This window comes from Ovis canadensis, chromosome 24 (assembly GCF_042477335.2).
Source record: "Ovis canadensis isolate MfBH-ARS-UI-01 breed Bighorn chromosome 24, ARS-UI_OviCan_v2, whole genome shotgun sequence".
Lineage (NCBI taxonomy): Eukaryota > Metazoa > Chordata > Mammalia > Artiodactyla > Bovidae > Ovis > Ovis canadensis.
The window spans coordinates 35,410,174-35,427,746 of NC_091268.1; the positions used below are offsets into that span (position 1 = coordinate 35,410,174).

The 17,573-nt window shown below is 41.9% G+C and overlaps 2 protein-coding genes across 5 annotated transcripts in view; both read left to right on the top strand.

The window, feature by feature from the left end:
* The window catches only part of METTL9 (methyltransferase 9, His-X-His N1(pi)-histidine), a 50,735-nt gene extending 49,418 nt beyond the window's left edge, over nt 1-1,317 (top strand). For 2 of the 4 annotated variants that reach the window (XM_069570341.1, XM_069570339.1), the window contains exon 5: nt 616-1,317. In XM_069570341.1, the coding sequence (XP_069426442.1) occupies nt 616-821 (206 nt within the window). In that variant the 3' untranslated portion in view covers nt 822-1,317. The remainder of the gene's footprint in view (nt 1-615) is intronic. The other 2 variants (XM_069570342.1, XM_069570340.1) reach the window with 1 other exon arrangement.
* A 9,623-nt stretch (nt 1,318-10,940) lies between these two features.
* The window catches only part of OTOA (otoancorin), an 85,413-nt gene continuing 78,780 nt past the window's right edge, over nt 10,941-17,573 (top strand). The window contains exon 1 of the mRNA XM_069570345.1: nt 10,941-11,080. The gene's annotated coding sequence lies outside the window, so the exon portion shown is untranslated. The remainder of the gene's footprint in view (nt 11,081-17,573) is intronic.

Consider the following 17,573-nt stretch of genomic DNA (forward strand, 5'->3'; position numbering starts at 1 on the left):
ATTCTAGTGTGTTATATCCTTTCTCTGGTTCTGGAGGTTAACTTGTATGAAATTCTTCTGAAAAGTTAGAGAATGGATTGACCTCTCTTGAAAAGCACACCAAATGGTCTGTTTTTAGAAATTAAAAGTCTCCGTTAACCTATTTTTACTTTCAGCCTGATAAACCTCTCTAGTTAATATGTGGCATAATTTTACTACAGTAGTGGCGTTTTCTTACGTTTATCCAAAGCACTCTTTCAAACTTTGTTCTACTCTGCCTCAATGTCCCAGTGTTTAATAAGCAGTTTTCCAAACCTATTAACCATTACACACCTGTCAGTCTAAGGGAGGGTGATATCAAGAAGCTGTCAGAGCAAGTAGTAGTGTGGGCTTTGGGTCTGGTTTAATGAGGGATTACATTTCTGCCCCAGTGTTCATTAACCTTGCAAGCTGGGCCACGTTCTTCAGTCTTCCTAAGTCTGCTTCCTCTTTGTCCTACCGCTGGGTCACCTGGGAGATCATTCATCAGAGCACCCAGTGCTTGGCACACACCAAGCCCTTAGCCGATATTGTTCTTCCCCTCTTCCCTCTTTTGAATAATTTGTTCAAGAATTTAACTTCATGTTTTTGTTTTAGTAGGTGGCAAGTGGGATAAACCATCGGAAATTTTGGAAATCAAGGGACAGAATTGGGAAGAACAAGTGAATAGTCTGCCTGAAGTTTTCAGAAAAGCTGGTTTTGTTATCGAAGCTTTCACCAGACTGCCATACCTGTGTGAAGGTGACATGTATAATGACTACTACGTTCTGGATGACGCTGTCTTTGTTCTCAAACCCGTATAAACACATGGAGGTTGAGGTCTTCAGAGTCCACCCCAAGAATGTACACTCCAGAAGAGGATCTGCAAGTTCAGTTATGTGAAGGGAGGACCTTTGGGGACTGCCATTCTAAATATCATGTAGGAATTTTAAAAGCCAAATTACTAATTATTGCTTTGTAGTGTGTAAAAGGAATGTTTTTTAAAAAACAAAAAACCAACTCTTTGAGGATTTTTATCAACTCTTTACTCAATAATGCAGGTCACACTCCAGTTATGGAAGATATTTTTTATACTTAATTGCAGTAGGAATTCATTCCCAAAGCAATAGTCATGACTTCACAGGGAACCAGCAAATGTGGGTTGTTTGTAATAAAATAAAGACTGGGTAATAAAGCTGTCTTTCCAGTTGCAAATATTGGTTATAAAGTATAGCCACTGATCCTCTTTCATGTTTAGAAATTCTGTCATTATTCTGGAAAATGTTTTTAATCATGCTAATAAACTGTTTTTGGAGGTGACTTTGGCATCATGTTGGAGTTACTATAAGGCTTCCCAAGTATCTTTAATTGCTTTGCTTCAGGTGTGCCCAAGTAGTAGCATATATGAAAGAAAGATGAAGTAGACTAGAATATATGGTAAAGGAAGGCTTTAGACTTGGGGTGGGGGTGATTATTGCAAATTGTGGTGAACGCAAGCAACCCAGACTAACTCTCAAAAGAACAACCTCGTTCAGATGTACTTCCGGGACTACCCTCACTCCCCAACTCATATATATATATATATATATGTATATGTATATGTATATGTATACATATATATATATATATATTTTTTTTTTCGAAACGCAGAGCAGTGGGTTCTGACTTTGTGGTAACTTGTGTCCTACACTCAGAATTTTGCTTTTCTGGACAATCTCAGGTTCTCAGAATTGGAACATTCAGTTTTGTCTACTGAACACAACCTAATATTCTTTTAATTCAGCTTCTTAACTCTGTCCTTGTATACCTCTTTCACAGAACTTGGCTCTTCTCGAAATCCGTAACTGAGTTTATAGTTTGCCAGGAGTATGGTTTGAGAAAACCACGTCAGACTCATGCATTCTAGAATCCGTGAGTGCCTCCAACCATATATCCAGAAATGTTGCAACGAGGAGCTCATTACCAAGATCGATCGATAACCATTGTGGATGTTCCAAAGAGCAGAGCACTTAACCCAGAATCTAAAATCTCAGTAATCATAGAGATGCCAATTTGAGATCATGCCTATTAACAGTATGTTATTCTCACAACTTGATTTTGTCAGCCAGGTGTTTCATTAAATATTCTCATCTATATGCTCATAGAAGTCATCAAATCAGCACATTTACTGCAGCACCTGGGTATAAAGGCGAATTAAAGTCTTGAGAAGAATGACTTTATTATTCATTAAGAACCGCATTCCCACGTCCTCACACCAGTATCTTCCACCGTTACTGTGTAGTCATAATAAGAGTTGGATTATGTGATTTATGCAAAAGCGTTATTGGTGCTTTCTAATGCTTTCCACCACCCCCCCCCCCGAATTCAAATAAGTGAAGTGCAAATACTTAGCACCTTAGATTGTAAAAATAGAGGAAATGAGTAAATTTAATGTAGTTCTTGTACAGTTCAGTTTTGCTTCTTTATAAGCTGTCGTCATCAGGGGTTGCTGTTTAGACTGCTGAACAAGAGTGCAAGAGTGACGACGGATGCTCAAAGAGGCAGGTTGCTCCAAAGTGATTCATTAACTTTGAAACTGAGAATTAATTTGATAGTCTACTTGGAAAAAAAAAGAAACAAGCCTTCTTTTCTCCCCCAAATCAGAGAAAGCACATACATTTATGCATTTTAAAGACAAATACTTTCTCAAAATCTGAGGTTCTCTGAAAATCAGCTTCTCAAAAGTGCCGTTTTTTGGTGAAAATTTAAACCGACAAATCCGCTCACATTTCATGCCTGGTCTTGAAAGTCTTGGTGGTATATCATCATTCCACTAGATGGCAGTGTTTCTTACTGAGCGTCAATGACTGTTTTATTTCCCCTTAAACGGAATCATGTTTTTTCTCCCCAAAGTATTGATACAATAAACTGCCTTCTTGTCTGCACCATTCCTTGTGTAAGTGTTTCATATCAAGTTAAGGTTGTACTGGAGGAATTAAGACCTCTATTTGCAGTCAAAGCCAGCTAACCAGTTGACCTTAAAGGTCACAGAGAAAGGAAATGCAAGCTGCACCTGCGAGTCAAAGCTCTTTGCACCTGCAGCTGTAAGCCTCTGGAGTGTTTAGATCACTGATGTCAGCGAATGGAAGGGAAGAAGACACAATAGCCTTAGTCATTTCTCCCTTGTGCAGAGCTGTTGAGAGAGACAGCGAATTTTCTACCCTTCTCTTATGTCACGTCTGTTTTTACATAATTGACCTTTAACAGAAAAGCAGTTGGGCTGGGAAATAAAGTAAAACTTAGCTGTTTCAAGTCGTCTTTCTGAGTAAAGCTTTGTTTTCACTTAGTTCTGCTCTAACATGTTTCATTAACTTTGAAATCTACTCCTCAGAGCAGCATATTCAAGCAGACTCATAATGAAGCAAGATGTTTTTACCAGTTGTTTCCTACTGCTTGCTGCTGCTTAGTTACTGATAAAAGCATTTCATGATCTTTTTTCTCTAAAAGCTGCAGTACCGTCTGTCCATGTGGGCTTCCAGTGGCTAAAGTGACTTAGCACGTTTATGCAGATACCTAAGTACTCCTCAAATAGGCTTATATCCAATGCATCTGTATTACAGCTGGAAGCCAGTGCACTGAGCCAGGGCTAGTAAAATGGACAGCCAGGGCTGTCCAGGTTGAGTTCTGCTGCGTAGGAATCCGCTGAACACAAAACTGGGCTTGTCATTGACTGGAAACAACCAGGATGCTCACCAAGTAACACATCAAAGATATAAAATCATGAATTGGCAGAAGGAAGATCACACTGTCCCTGTCAAGATCTAAGTGAAAAAATGCAGCCAGTATCATGAAGGAAATATTACCACAATATAAAATTCAATAGCCTGCCCTTTTGCAATTGTATGATAAGACAGTAGCTAGGCAACAGTGAACAACACAAGAAAAATAATTTCACATCTCCTGTAGCTGTTTGTATAGGTGTTCATATTTTGGTGTCTACTTTATCAATTCTAATATATTTGTATTGTCTTTGTCTTCTGTGTGGGCTTCCCAGGTAGCTCAGTGGTAAAGAACCCGCCTGCCAATGCAGGAGAGGCAGGAGACATGGTTTTGATCCCTGGGTCGGGAAGATCCCCTGCAGGAGGAAGTGGCAACCCACTCCAGTATTCTTGCCTGGGAAGTCCCATGGACAGAGGAGCCTGGTGGGCTACCGTCCCTATAGTCGTGAAGAGTCAGACACAACTGAGCACATTTGCACTCATATCTTCCATGTAGGAGTTGATTCTAACATTTTTAGTTGTTACTTTTATTTTGGAATAATGTTAGATTTCGAGAAACCTGTCAAAGATAGTACAGAGAGTTCCTGTGCACCCTTAACCCCCTAACTTTTGTCTTGCATAGTAGCCACATTATGTGTCTAAGAAATTAACATCGATACCCTATTATTAGTAAGCAAACTACTGACTACTGCAATTTTGCCCATTTTTCCATTTCCTTTTTCTCTGTTCCAGGAGCCTATTCAGCATACTACATCCCATTTAGTTGCTTACATTTAAAATTGCTTAGTGTTTATTGACACAGTACCATTATTTATATTTTTCTTCCAAATTTTTATTGTAAAATCACATGAAATTTCCCATCTTAACCATTTTTAGGTGTTCAATTCAGTGGTATTTAGTACATTCAAATTGCATAACCATCACCATAGTCCATTTTTACTGTTTTCACATTTTGCAAAACTGAAACTCTATAACCATTAACACTTAACTCCCTATTCCTTTCCCCCTTCCCCCACCCCCAGTCCTGGCAATCACCAGTCTACTTTCTTTGAATTTGGCTATTCTAGGTACCTCATATAAGTAGAATCATACAATATTATTTTGTGTATGACTGGCTTATTTGATTGAGCACAATGATCTCAAAGTTCATCCATGTTATAATGTGTGTCAAAGTTTCTTCCCTTTTTAATGCTGAATAATATTCCATTGTGTCTTTTGCTTATCCATTCATCTGTCAATGGACACCTGCATTACTTTTATTTGTTATTGAGAATAATGTGACTATGAACATGGGTGTATGAACAGTCTGTTTTGAGTTGCTGTTTTCGGGATCCGTACCCAGAAGTGGAATTTCTGGATCAGACACTAATTGTATGTTTAATTTGTTGAGGAATTGCCATATTGTTTTTCACAGTTGCTGCATCATTTTACATTCCCACTAACAGTGTACAAGGGTTCTAATTTCTCCACATCCTCCCTAACATTTGTTATTTTGTATTTTTCTTGATAGTAGCCGTTCAATGGATCTGAGGTGGTATACAGTGGTTTTGATTTGCATTTCTCTGGTGATTTTTTTTTCTAGTACAACTTGTATGGCATTGGGTTTCATTTACTAGTAACCTGTACTTTGTAGCTTGCTATCCATATTGATATCAAAGATTTGGAATCGGTGTACACTGATACCAAAGTACTTTTTCATTAAGAAATTTCATACTGCTGGAGAATTAGAATTATTATTGCTTAACTAGAACTTAAGATTTCCCTCTGGATTTTAGAGTCAATATGCTGTATTCACATGAATTATATACTAGTCTATTTTTTTGTGCAGGACCATTTAAAAATTACTTTCAGTAAGTATAAAATGAAAAGTAAAGATCCCCTCTTTATACCCTCAAATAAATAACCATGTAAATCTGGAATGTCTTATACACCTGCATTTCTTAAGTTGTGGAAAATAAGGACAGATATGATGTCCAAATGCTATTTTCTTCTATCCTGTTCAGGAATCAACATAGTACATTGGTTTTATATTTTCATCTTTTTTCACTTTTTAAAACTATTTTGTATTCAGGTATAGCCAGTACACCGACTAAATGGACATGAGTTTGAGCAAACTGGGAGATAATGAAGGATAAGGAAGCCTGGTGTGCTGCAGTCCATGGAGTCTGTGGGGTCACAAAGAGTCAGATACGACTTAGAGACTAAACAACAACAACAAATAGCCGATTAACAGTGTGTTAGTTTCAGGTGAACAGTGAAGGGACTCCGCCATACATATACATGTGTCCATTCTCCCCAAACACCCATTCAGGTTGCCACGTAACAATGAGCTGGGTTCCTACTATACAGTAGGTCTTTGTTGGTTATCCGTTTTATATAGAGCACCGTGTACTGGCAACCATAAGTTTGTTCTCTAAATAATTTTTTTTTTTTTTTTTTTTTGCTGTGGAAACCCTGGAACCAAGATGCAGGACACTGCTTTCAAACTTGGAACCCTCAATGCTTTTCAAATGGTAGAGTTGAAATGTTTGAGAATATGTTGGCAGTCTGTTTTATACTCAGCAGAACAAAAGTTTTCCCTACACTTGACTTTGCCATCTTGTTTTTTTTTATTTTTTATAGGGTAGCTGTGACTGATCATAAAGCACTACTGGTTTTGGCATTATAAGTAGCATGTTTGTTATAGAAAAAAGTAGAAAATACAGGTGTAAAGAACATGCAAGTAGATTTTAGCTGAACCATACCCTTAGAGGACCACTATCAACATTTTGGTATTACCCTTCTGGACTTTTATACATACCTGTATGTGTCCATGCATACACATTTACAAATTTTTAACATTAAAAATTTTGACAATAAAAGATACCTTTATTCTTCCAAGATGAATCATGTGAAACTCATAGACACCTATTTTCTAAATCAAAAATTGACAAAAGATGGAAGACATTTTCTATCATCTAGTGCTTGAGAGTAAGCTTCTTGTTTGAAGGATTAAACCAGGAGCCTAGGAATAAAAGGATGTTTTTGAGAATGCTGATAAATATTATAACTATTTATAAATAACTAATAAATATTTATAAACCATCAACTGAGCAACAGAGCAGCGGAGTCGGTCATTTTTGAAGAGTATATGTCATTCTGCCACCAACAAAGTAATGTCAGCATTATACATTTCAGTTTTTAAAAAATTTCAGGCATTGAGAGGTGTTTCATTAAATGTAAAGGATTGCGAGAAGATCTCTAGAGTTCACAATTAAATTTGTTGTTCAGTTGCTCAGTTGTGTCCTACGCTTTGGGGACCCCATGGACTGCAGTATGCCAGGCTTCCCTGTCCATCACCAACTCCCAGAGCTTGCTCAAACTCATGTCCATCAAGTCAGCGATGCCATCCAACCATCTCATCCTCTGTCATCCCCTTCTCCTGCCTTCAATTGTTCCCAGCATCAGGGTCTTTTCCAGTGAGTCAGTTGTTCACATCAGGTAGCCAAAGTATTGGAGCTTCAGCTTCAGCGTCAGTCCTTCCAATTAATATTCAGGACTGATTTCCTTTAGTATTGACTGGTTTGATCTCCTTGCAGTCCAAGGAATTCTCATGAGGCTTCTCCAACACCACAGTTCAAAAGCAGCAATTCTTCAACGCTCAGCATTCTTTATGGTCCAACTCACATCCATACGTGACTACTGGAAAAACCATAGCTGTGACTAGATGGACCTTTGTTGGCAAAGTAATGTCTGCTTTTTAATATGCTGTCTAGGTTTGTCATAGCTTTTCTTCCAAGGAGCAAGCATCTTTTAATTTCATGGCTGCAGTCACCATCTGCAGTGATTTTGGAGCCCAACAAAAATAAAGTCTGTCACTGTTTTCATTGTTTCCCTGTCTATTTGCCATGAAGTGATGGGATTGAATGCTGTGCTCTTAGTTTCTTGAATGTTGAGTTTTAAGTCAGCTTTTTCACTCTCCTCTTTCACCTTCATCAGTTCAGTTCAGTTGTTGAGTCGTGTCCAACTCTTTGCCGACCCCATAGACTGCAGCACGCCAGGCCTTCCTGTTCATCACCAACCCCCAGAGTTCACTCAAAACTCATGTTCATTAAGTTGGTGATGTCATCCAGCCATCTCATCCTCTGTCATCCCCTTCTCCTGCCTTCAATCATTCCCAGCATCAGGGTCTTTTCAAATGAGTCTGCTCTCTGCATCAGGTGGCCACAGTATTAGAGTTTCAGCTTCAGCATCAGTCCTTCTAATGAGTATACAGGACTGATTTCCTTTAGGATTGACTGGTGGATCTCCTTGCAGTCCAAGGAACTCTCAAGAGGCTTCTCCAACACCACAGTTCAAAAGCATCAATTCTTCAGTGCTCAGCCTTCTTTATGGTCCTACTCTCACATCCATACCTGACTACTGGAAAAACCATAGCTTTGACTAGACGGACCTTTGTTGGCAAAGTAATATCTCTGCTTTTTAATAAGCTGTCTAGATTGGTCATAACTTTTCTTCCAAGGAGTAAGTGTCTTTTAATTTCATGGCTGCAGTGATTTTGGAGCCCCCCAAAATAAAGTCTGTCACTGTTTCCACTGTTTCCCCATCTATTTGCCATGAAGTAATGGGAGAAGGGAAGGGAGTGGCAAACCACTTCAGTATTCTTGCCTTGAAAACCCCATGAACAGTATGAAAAGGCACCTTTGTCAAGAGGCTTTTTAATTCCTCTTCGCTTTCTGCCGTAAGGACGGTGTCATCTGTATATCTGAGGTTATTGATATTTCTCTTGGCAGTCTTGATTCTAGCTTGTCCAGCCCAGCATTTCGCATCATGTACTCTTCATATAAGTTAAATAAGCAGGGTTTCAATATACAGCCTTGATGTTATCCTTTTCCAATTTGGAATCAGTCCATTGTTCCATGTCCAGTTCTAACTGTTGCTTCCTGACCCGCATACAGGTTTCACAGGAGGCAGGTAAGGTGGTCTGGTATTCCCATCTCTTGAATTTTCCACAGTTCGTGATCCACACAGTCAAAGGCTTTAGCATAGTCAATGAAGCAAAAGTGGATGTTTTTCTGGAATTCTCTTGCTTTTTCTGTGATTCAACGAATGTTGGCAATTTGATTTCTGGTTCCTCTGTCTTTTCTGAATCCAGCTTGAACATCTGGAAATTCTCGATTCATGTACTGTTGAAGCCTGGCTTGGAGAATTTTGAGCATTATTTTGCTAGCATGTGAAATGAGTGCAATTGTGGGATAGTTTGAACATTCTTTAGCATTGCCTTTCTTTGTGATTGGAATGAAAACTGACCTTTTCCAGTCCTGTGGCCACTGCCGAGTTTTCCAAATTTGCTGGTATATTAAGTGCAGCACTTTCACAGCATCATCTCTTTGGATTTGAAATAGCTCAGCTAGAATTCCATCATCTCCACTAGTTTTGTTTGGAGTGATGCTTCCTAAGGCCCACTTGACTTCGTACTCCAGGATGTCTGGCTCTAGATGAATTATCACACCATCGTGGTTATCTGGGTCATTAAGATCTTTTTTTGTATAGTTCTTCTGTGTATTCTTGCCACCTCTTCTTAATATCTTTTGCTTCTATTAGGTCCATACCGTTTCTGTCCTTTATTCTGCCCATCTTTGCATGAAATGTTGCCTTGATGTCTAATTTTCTTGAAGAGATCTTTAGTCTTGACCTTTCTATTGTTCTCTATTTCTTTGCATTGATCACTGAGGAAAGCTTTCTTATCGCTCCTTGCTATTCTTTGAAACTCTGCATGCAGATGGGTATGTCTTTCCTTTTCTCCTTTGCCTTTTGCTTCTCTTCTTTTCTCAGCTATTTGTAAGCCCTCCTCAGACAACCATTTTGCCTTTGTGGATTTCTTTTCCTTGGGGGTGGTTTTGATCACTGCCTCCTGTACAATATTATGAACTTCTGTCCATAGCTCTTCAGGCACGTGTCCATCAGATCTAATCCCTTGAATCTATTTGTCACTTACACTGTATAATAGTAAGGGATTTGATTTAGGCCATACCTGAATGGCCTAGTGGTTTTCCCTACTTTCTTCAATGTAAGTGTGAATTTTGCAATAAGGACTTCAAGATCTGAGCCACTGTCAGCTCCTGGTCCTTCTTTTTGTTGACTGTGTAGAGCTTAGAAAAGATAGAAAAGATAGTTATGCATAATTCCACCATGCACACTCAACACTTCAGTGTATTTCCTGTTTTAATACACGTGCGTATATGTTGCATGTGTGCATGCTCAGTTGTGTCTGACTCTTTGCAACCCCGTGGACTGTAGCCTTCCAAGGCTTCTCTGTCCATGGAATTTTTCCAGGCCAGACTGCTGCAGTGGGTTGCCATTTCCTCCTCCAGGGCATCTACCAACCCAGGGATGGAATCTGTGTCTCCTGCATTGGCAGGCAGATTCTTTTTCACTGAGCCACCCAGGAAATCTTTACATAAACATATATGACTTCATGTTTGACTTTTTTAGATATAAAATTATTTCCTTGTGTGTTTATTACACAGTCTTTGTTCATACCCATTTAGATAGCTGTATAGCCCATGAAGTTGATGTAGTATAGTTCATGTAACCATTTCCTTAATGGGAACCCCAGTTGAGTCTTTTCCCACCTGACTCTCCTTTTGCATTCATATGCAGTGCTGCTGCATTAAATATTTCGGTGCACAAACTTTTTTTTTTTACTTCTAAGGATTTTTTTCCCCTTTATATAAATTTGGTCACATTTACTGACCAAGGTGTCTGAATATCTTTACAGTTCTTTTGTTTGTTTTTTAACCGTTGTATTATGGAAAATTCCAAGCACATGAAAAAGAAGAAAATAGATAATAATAACCCCTGCTCGAGAGACAGCTAGTATCAACACAGGACCCAGATTGTTTCACCCATATTCCTGCCCCTCCTTGGTCCCTGTTATTTCCAAGCAAGTCCCAGACATCATGTTTCAGCTTTGTAAATATGTATCTGCAAAAGATAAGGACTCTAAAAAAAGAGCCATATTGCAGTTGTCACACGTAAAAAAAACTAACCAGAATACCTCCAGCGACCACATTGCTCCAATTGTTCCATCATTTTTAAAATAGTTTGTTTGAATTCAGATCCAAATAAAGTCCCTACACGCAATTGGTGGATGTGTTTGGAGAGCCCTTCAGCCTCTTTCCTCGCCGCTCTTTCGGAGAGGGGCGAGGGAGAGGGCGCGCTTTTGTTGGCGTCTTGCAGCTGCGGGACTGTGACCCCCACGGCTCTCGGGGCCCGGGTCTCCACTCCGGCCGCCGCAGGGACCGCCCGCGTTGGACTCGCAGCAGCGGCGCCGGGCACCGCAGGTGAGGCATGGGCGGCGGGGACGAGGCCCCCCTGGGGCCCGTCGCGGGGGATGCGGGCGGCAGCTGCTCAGGCGCTGGGGTGCGCGGGGGGGCCAGGGACTCGCCGCGAGGAGCTGCCTGGAGAAGGGGCGCAAGGTACAAGGAGGGCGGCGGGGGCCAGAGGGAGAAAGGAGAGTGGGCAGAGGAGATTCGGCGACTTGAAGGGCTCGTGGGGAGGGCGCGTCCATGGGAGGGGAGGAGAGGAAATTTCTAAGAAAGGGATCCGAGCCCGCTTAATAAGAGCAGACATGAAGGCAAGGACTTTGTCATGATAATAGCAACAACAGAAGCATCAATAATAATAGCTACTATTTGTCCAGTGTTTATATGTGCCAGTGCTGGGGTCAGTTTTTTTTTTTTTTTTTTTTACGTATTTTACATACAAGGAAATTTCTTTACATATTTTTCCAATTATATTTCATGGCTGTTGTGAGCAAGAAATGAGAATATTCAGGTAGAGCAAACCGTTACACATTGGATACATTGATGAACTTTAAAATAACATTTACACAGTCTTTGTGCCTACTTAGGGGTTTCAGTCATGTCCAACTCTTTGGGACCCCATGGACTGAAGCCTGCCAAGCTCCTCTGTCCATGGGATTCTCCAGGCAAGAAAATGGAAGCCGGTTGCCATGCCCTCCTCCTGGGGCTCTTCCCCATACAGGGATGGAAGCTGCGTCTCCTGCACTGCAGGCAGATTCTTTACCATCCGAGCCACCAGGGAAGCCCCTGTCTTTGTGAGGCATTATCACCATCCGCATTGTACAAAGAAGGCAATGTAAGCCCAGAGAGGTCAAGGAGTTTGTTGAAGAGCACACGGCTAGTAATCAGTGGTCTAAATGAAAACTGGGGCTTCTAGCCCTGAGGTGGCACTGGCCATCTGGAGTTCAGGTACAGGGCCACTAAGCAGAGGCTGGAGAGCAGAACTACTCAGTGTTTGGAATCATTTAGCTCAGGGCTCGGGAGCTAAATGATTAGGCCCTGCCACCTAATAGTTGTGTGGTCCTCGGCAGGCCACTCGACCTTTTAAAACCCATTTCCTTGTCTGTGAGATAGAAATTGCAGTAATATTTGCCTCGAAGATTCTGCAAGGACTAAGTGAGGCCGTGTGTGTAGAGGGGTGCGGGCTTAGTTCTCACTCATTTAGTGATCGCTACAATTATGATTCCTAGAGAGCCAGGTGGCCCTGCGTCTGGGCCCCCCTTCTGCCATTTGCTCACTGTTTGAGTTCTGTGTGTCTGTTGAATTTGCCTGAGTGACCAAGTAAACCTTCAGGGCTGGTGGACGGAGCAAATGTTTTGGCCCAGCAGGCAGAGGATGCCCAGTGAGACAGCATCCTCCTCTCTCTCCTTCTATCACAGAATCCCAAGCCTTCCATGTTGCTTTCCTGAGACTCAAAGACAGGGAGGAGAATGACAGGCCAGAGTCTCACCGTTAGGGACAGAGCTGGGAGCACCACTCAGGCCTAATGCCTCTAGTCTAAAAAGAAAGCACACGTTCCCTTGAGTCGGGGCTGTTTCAATACCACAGTTAGAAATGAAATCCAAATCCAGTTCAAATAGCCTGGTAGCCTACAAACCAGACAAGTTAGACCACTTTGCATTAATACTAATGAAAATGGTCTTGTGGGGTTATTTTTTTGCTTTCAGTAGAAAATCTTCAGGTTAGTATCTGTAGACCTGTATCTTTGTATCCATGATACGAACCTTAAATGGCACTGCTTTGCAGACAGTAAAACTCCATGTAATTGTGAATTGTTGGTTTCCATCTGGGATGGGATGCCCCAGCATGGGGGATCCTCCCAGTATCTGCAAAATGTCTCTCATGCATTGAATGACCAGTTCATCCCAGTTTGCCTGCAACTTTCCAGGTCTTAAAGCGGAATCCCTCAGTCCCAGGAAACCCCGATGGTCAAGGTTTTTAGGAACCCACGTTCAGTTCAGGTTTGTGGTTATTGTTACGGGTTTCGTTTTGAGTTTCTTCAAAGCAGTCCTTGCCTGCCTGATTTTCGCCCATCTTGCAGGCCTTTGGGTGGGGAGGGGGCTGGATGCATGGAGAAAGCTATTGACCCCCAAATCACCATTGCCCAGCTCAGTCCTTTTAATCCTCTTGGCCAAGCTCCTGAAAGAGAGTGACCTGAGGGACTTTTAATTAAAACCAAATCCCATCCTGGCTTTGGACTGGAATTTCGTTGGAACGAAGACTTAATGTGCAGAAGAAAGTGGAGCTTCTATTTCAGTAATTGTAAACCCCTTGTAGAATTAATAGGGACACTGCAGCAATAAGCACAAGAAGCCTCATTGTCTGGGAAACTGGAGAATTATGAATGAGGCCAATGCCCCAGGGCAGCTGACCAAAGGGAAGGGAGGGAAAAAGGGCCATAGGTTCCCCAAAGTCCCAAAGCATGTAAGAGCTCTTAGGTGAGCTGAACATCCCCGCCTGCAGGGTGGGATTGATGGGGCAGAAGGCGTCTACCAAGTGCTTTGAGATCAAGTTCACTCAGAATCTATTAGAATGCTCTGCCTTCCTTGTCTGGAGGTTTCCAAAATTTCAGTTTGTTTTTGCCCTGAGCAGTAAAATGAACGTAACTGTTCCCAAAGCTGGTTGTGGAAGTCCCCATGGGGGGATAGAGAATCTATTTGCATAACAAGCCAGACAATAGCAGGGAAATCTGTATTAGAGGATGCTGGGGCGCCTATAAAGTAATCTCAAGAAACCATAGACGTGCACTGTGGGGCTCCTTTTAATTTCCCAAGAGGGTGGCAACTGGGGATCGGGTTGTGAGCTGCCTGGGAGTCACTTGTTTTCCTATCAGCCCTCTGGTCACTCCTTTTAGAACCCTTTCCCAGTTCCTCCACATCTCTCCACGCTTTTATAAAAATAAAAACATAGTTCCTTTTATTTTGTTTTTCTTTTAAAAAATAATTTATGTTTTGTATGTGGAAAATTTCGAACCCATACAAAGGTAGATACAGGAATATAATGGGCTTCAGCTTCAGTGCTCAACTTGTTTCCTCCATACTTATTTCCTCCCTCCTGTATTATGTTGAAACCATCTCAAACATCACATTTCTTCTGTTAAGTATATAAGAATGTAGCTCTAGAGGAGGCTTGGCAAACTTTTTCAATAAAGGAAAAGAGAGTAAGTATTTGTGGGGCCACACAGCCTCTGTTGCAGCTTCCCAGCTCTGTCATTGTAGCTTGAAGGCAGCCATCAGTTCAGTTCAGTTCAATTCAGTTCAGTTGCTCAGTCATGTCTGACTCTTTGCGACCCCATGAATTGCAGCACGCCAGGCCTCCCTGTCCATCACCAACTCCCAGAGTTCTCCCAAACTCACGTCCATCGAGTCGGTGGAGCCATCCAGCCATCTCATCCTCTGTTGTCCCCTTCTCCTCCTGCCCCCAATCCCGCCCAGAATCAGAGTCTTCCAATGAGGCAACTCTTTGCGTGAGGTGGCCAAAGTACTGGAGTTTCAGCTTTAGCATCATTCCTTCCAAAGAGCACCAAGCACTGATCTCCTTTAGAATGGACTGGTTGGATCTCCTTGCAGTCCAAGGGACTCTCAAGAGTCTTCTCCAGCACCACACTTCAAAAGCATCAATTCTTTGGTGCTCAGCTTTCTTCACAGTCCAACTCTCACATCCATACATGACCACTGGAAAAACCATAGCCTTGACTAGACGGACCTTTGTTGGCAAAGTAATGTCTCTGCTTTTCAATATGCTCCCTAGGTTGGTCGTAACTTTCCTTCCAAGCAGTAAGCATCTTTTCATTTCATGGCTGCAGTCACCATCTGCAGTGATTTTGGAGCCCCCCAAAATAAAGTCTGACACTGTTTCCACTGTTTTCCCATCTATTTCCCATGAAGTGATGGGACCAGATGCCATGATCTTTGTTTTCTGAATGTTGAGCTTGAAGCCAACCTTTTTACTCTTCTCTTTCACTTTCATCAAGAGGCTTTGTAGTTCCTCTTCACTTTCTGCCATAATGGTGGTGTCATCTGCATATGTGAGGTTATTGATATTTCTCCCAGCAATCTTGATTCCAGCTTGTGCTTCTTCCAGCCCAGTGTTTCTCATGATGTACTCTGCATATAAGTTAGATAAGCAAGGTGACAATATACAGCCTTGACATACTCCTTTTCCTATTTGGAACCAGTCTATTGTTCCATGTCCGGTTCTAACTGTTGCTTCCTGACCTGCATATAGGTTTCTCAAGAGGCAGGAAGGCAGCCATAGACGATACTTGAGTGAGTAGAGTGGTCGTTGTCTAATACAACTGTGTTTATGGACACTAATATTTAAATTGCATACATGAAATTTTCATGTGTCCAGACATATTGTTCTTTTGATTTTTTGAAACTGTTTATAAATGTAAAAACCATTTTTATCTCATGTGCCATGCAAGACCAGGTAACCTGTGAATTTGGCCCTTGGGTTGTAGTTAGCTAACCCCTTGAAGGAGGTCATGGAGAGGAGGTGACCACCATTGACCTTCAAGCTGGACCAGAGCAATCAGAGTTTCCTCACCCCTCCCCAATCCTTGGAATGTATGTTCTGCCCACTGTTCCCACCAGGAGAGCATTTTTTCGGGGACCTAACCTCTTAAGAAACCTATGTGCAGGTCAGGAAGCAACAGTTAGAACTGGACATGGAACAACAGACTGGTTCCAAATAGGAAAAGGAGTACATCAAGGCTGTATATTGTCATCTTGCTTATCTAACTTATATGCAGAGTACATCATGAGAAACACTGGGCTGGAAGAAGCACAAGCTGGAATCAAGATTGCCAGGAGAAATATCAATAACCTCACATATGCAGATGACACCACCATTATGGCAGAAAGTGAAGAGGATAAAAAGCCTCTTGATGAAAGTGAAAGTGGAGAGTGAAAAAGTTGGCTTCAAGCTCAACATTCAGAAAACAAAGATCATGGCATCTGGTCCCATCACTTCATGGGAAGTAGATGGGAAAACAGTGGAAACAGTGTCAGACTTTATTTTGGGGGGCTCCAAAATCACTGCAGATGGTGACTGCAGCCATGAAATGAAAAGATGCTTACTGCTTGGAAGGAAAGTTATGACCAACCTAGAGAGCATATTGAAAAGCAGGGACATTACTTTGCCAACAAAGGTCCGTCTAGTCAAGGCTATGGTTTTTCCAGTGGTCATGTATGGATGTGAGAGTTGGACTGTGAAGAAAGCTGAGCACCAAAGAATTGATGCTTTTGAAGTGTGGTGCTGGAGAAGACTCTTGAGAGTCCCTTGGACTGCAAGGAGATCCAACCAGTCCATCCTAAAGGAGATCAGTGCTTGGTGCTCTTTGGAAGGAATGATGCTAAAGCTGAAACTCCAGTACTTTGGCCACTTCACGTGAAGAGTTGACTCATTGGAAAAGACTCTGATTCTGGGCGGGATTGGGGGCAGGAGGAGAAGGGGACAACAGAGGATGAGATGGCTGGATGGCTCCACCGACTCGATGGACGTGAGTTTGGGAGAACTCTGGGAGATGGTGATGGACAGGGAGGCCTGACGTGCTGCGATTCATGGGGTCGCAAAGAGTCAGACACAACTGAGTGACTGAACTGAACTGAACCTTGAGAGAGCAATGTGTTGCAGAGACCACCTGGACTTGACCGAGATCTGTTAAGTCCTCTATATAAACTTTCCAGATTCTGGGGAGGTGAGGGTAGAGATCTACTCATCTTGGGGCCTCTCAAAACAAGCCTACTGTATAGCACGGGGAACTCTCCTCAATTTTCTGTAATAACTTTTATGAGAAGAGAATCTGAAAAAGAATGGTTATATGTATATGTATAACTGAATTACTTTGCTGTACACCTGAAACTAACACATTCTGCTTGGTAGTTAGAATAGGGAAACAGGGTCCCAGATGGCAGTCAGAGGAAGCAGCTGCTAGAAAAAAACAAAAGGGGAAAACTTCCCAAGGGACTAAGAACCTCGGGTGGGAAAACACACCCTTTTCTCTGATTGGTCTTGCACGTAACCAATCAGACCCCAGGAACAGTACGATATCTCTATTTGCAGAGGGCATAGCCAATCAGGGCCCAGGAATCTGCTCAGGGGCCGGAACAAGGGATATGAAAGAGGGGAGCCAAACTACGACTGGGTCACTCCAAGGCGGGACCGTGTTGGTCCGCTCTTATGCCTGGAGATTGTACTGCTTACAGCATGCCCAGTAAATCTTGCCTGTTTGAGGTGTAACTGGTCTGTCTTTTCAGCCTTTTGCTAAGGCAAGACATGGGAGAAGGAAATGGCAACCCACTCCAGTATTCTTGCCTAGAGAATCCCATGGACAGCATGGTGGGCACAAGAGTCAGACATGACTGAAGCGACTTAGCATGCATGCATGACAAGACAATAACATGGAAGAAGAACCAACCTGACAATTATAAGTCAACTATACAATAGAAAATAAAAAATTAACAAAACA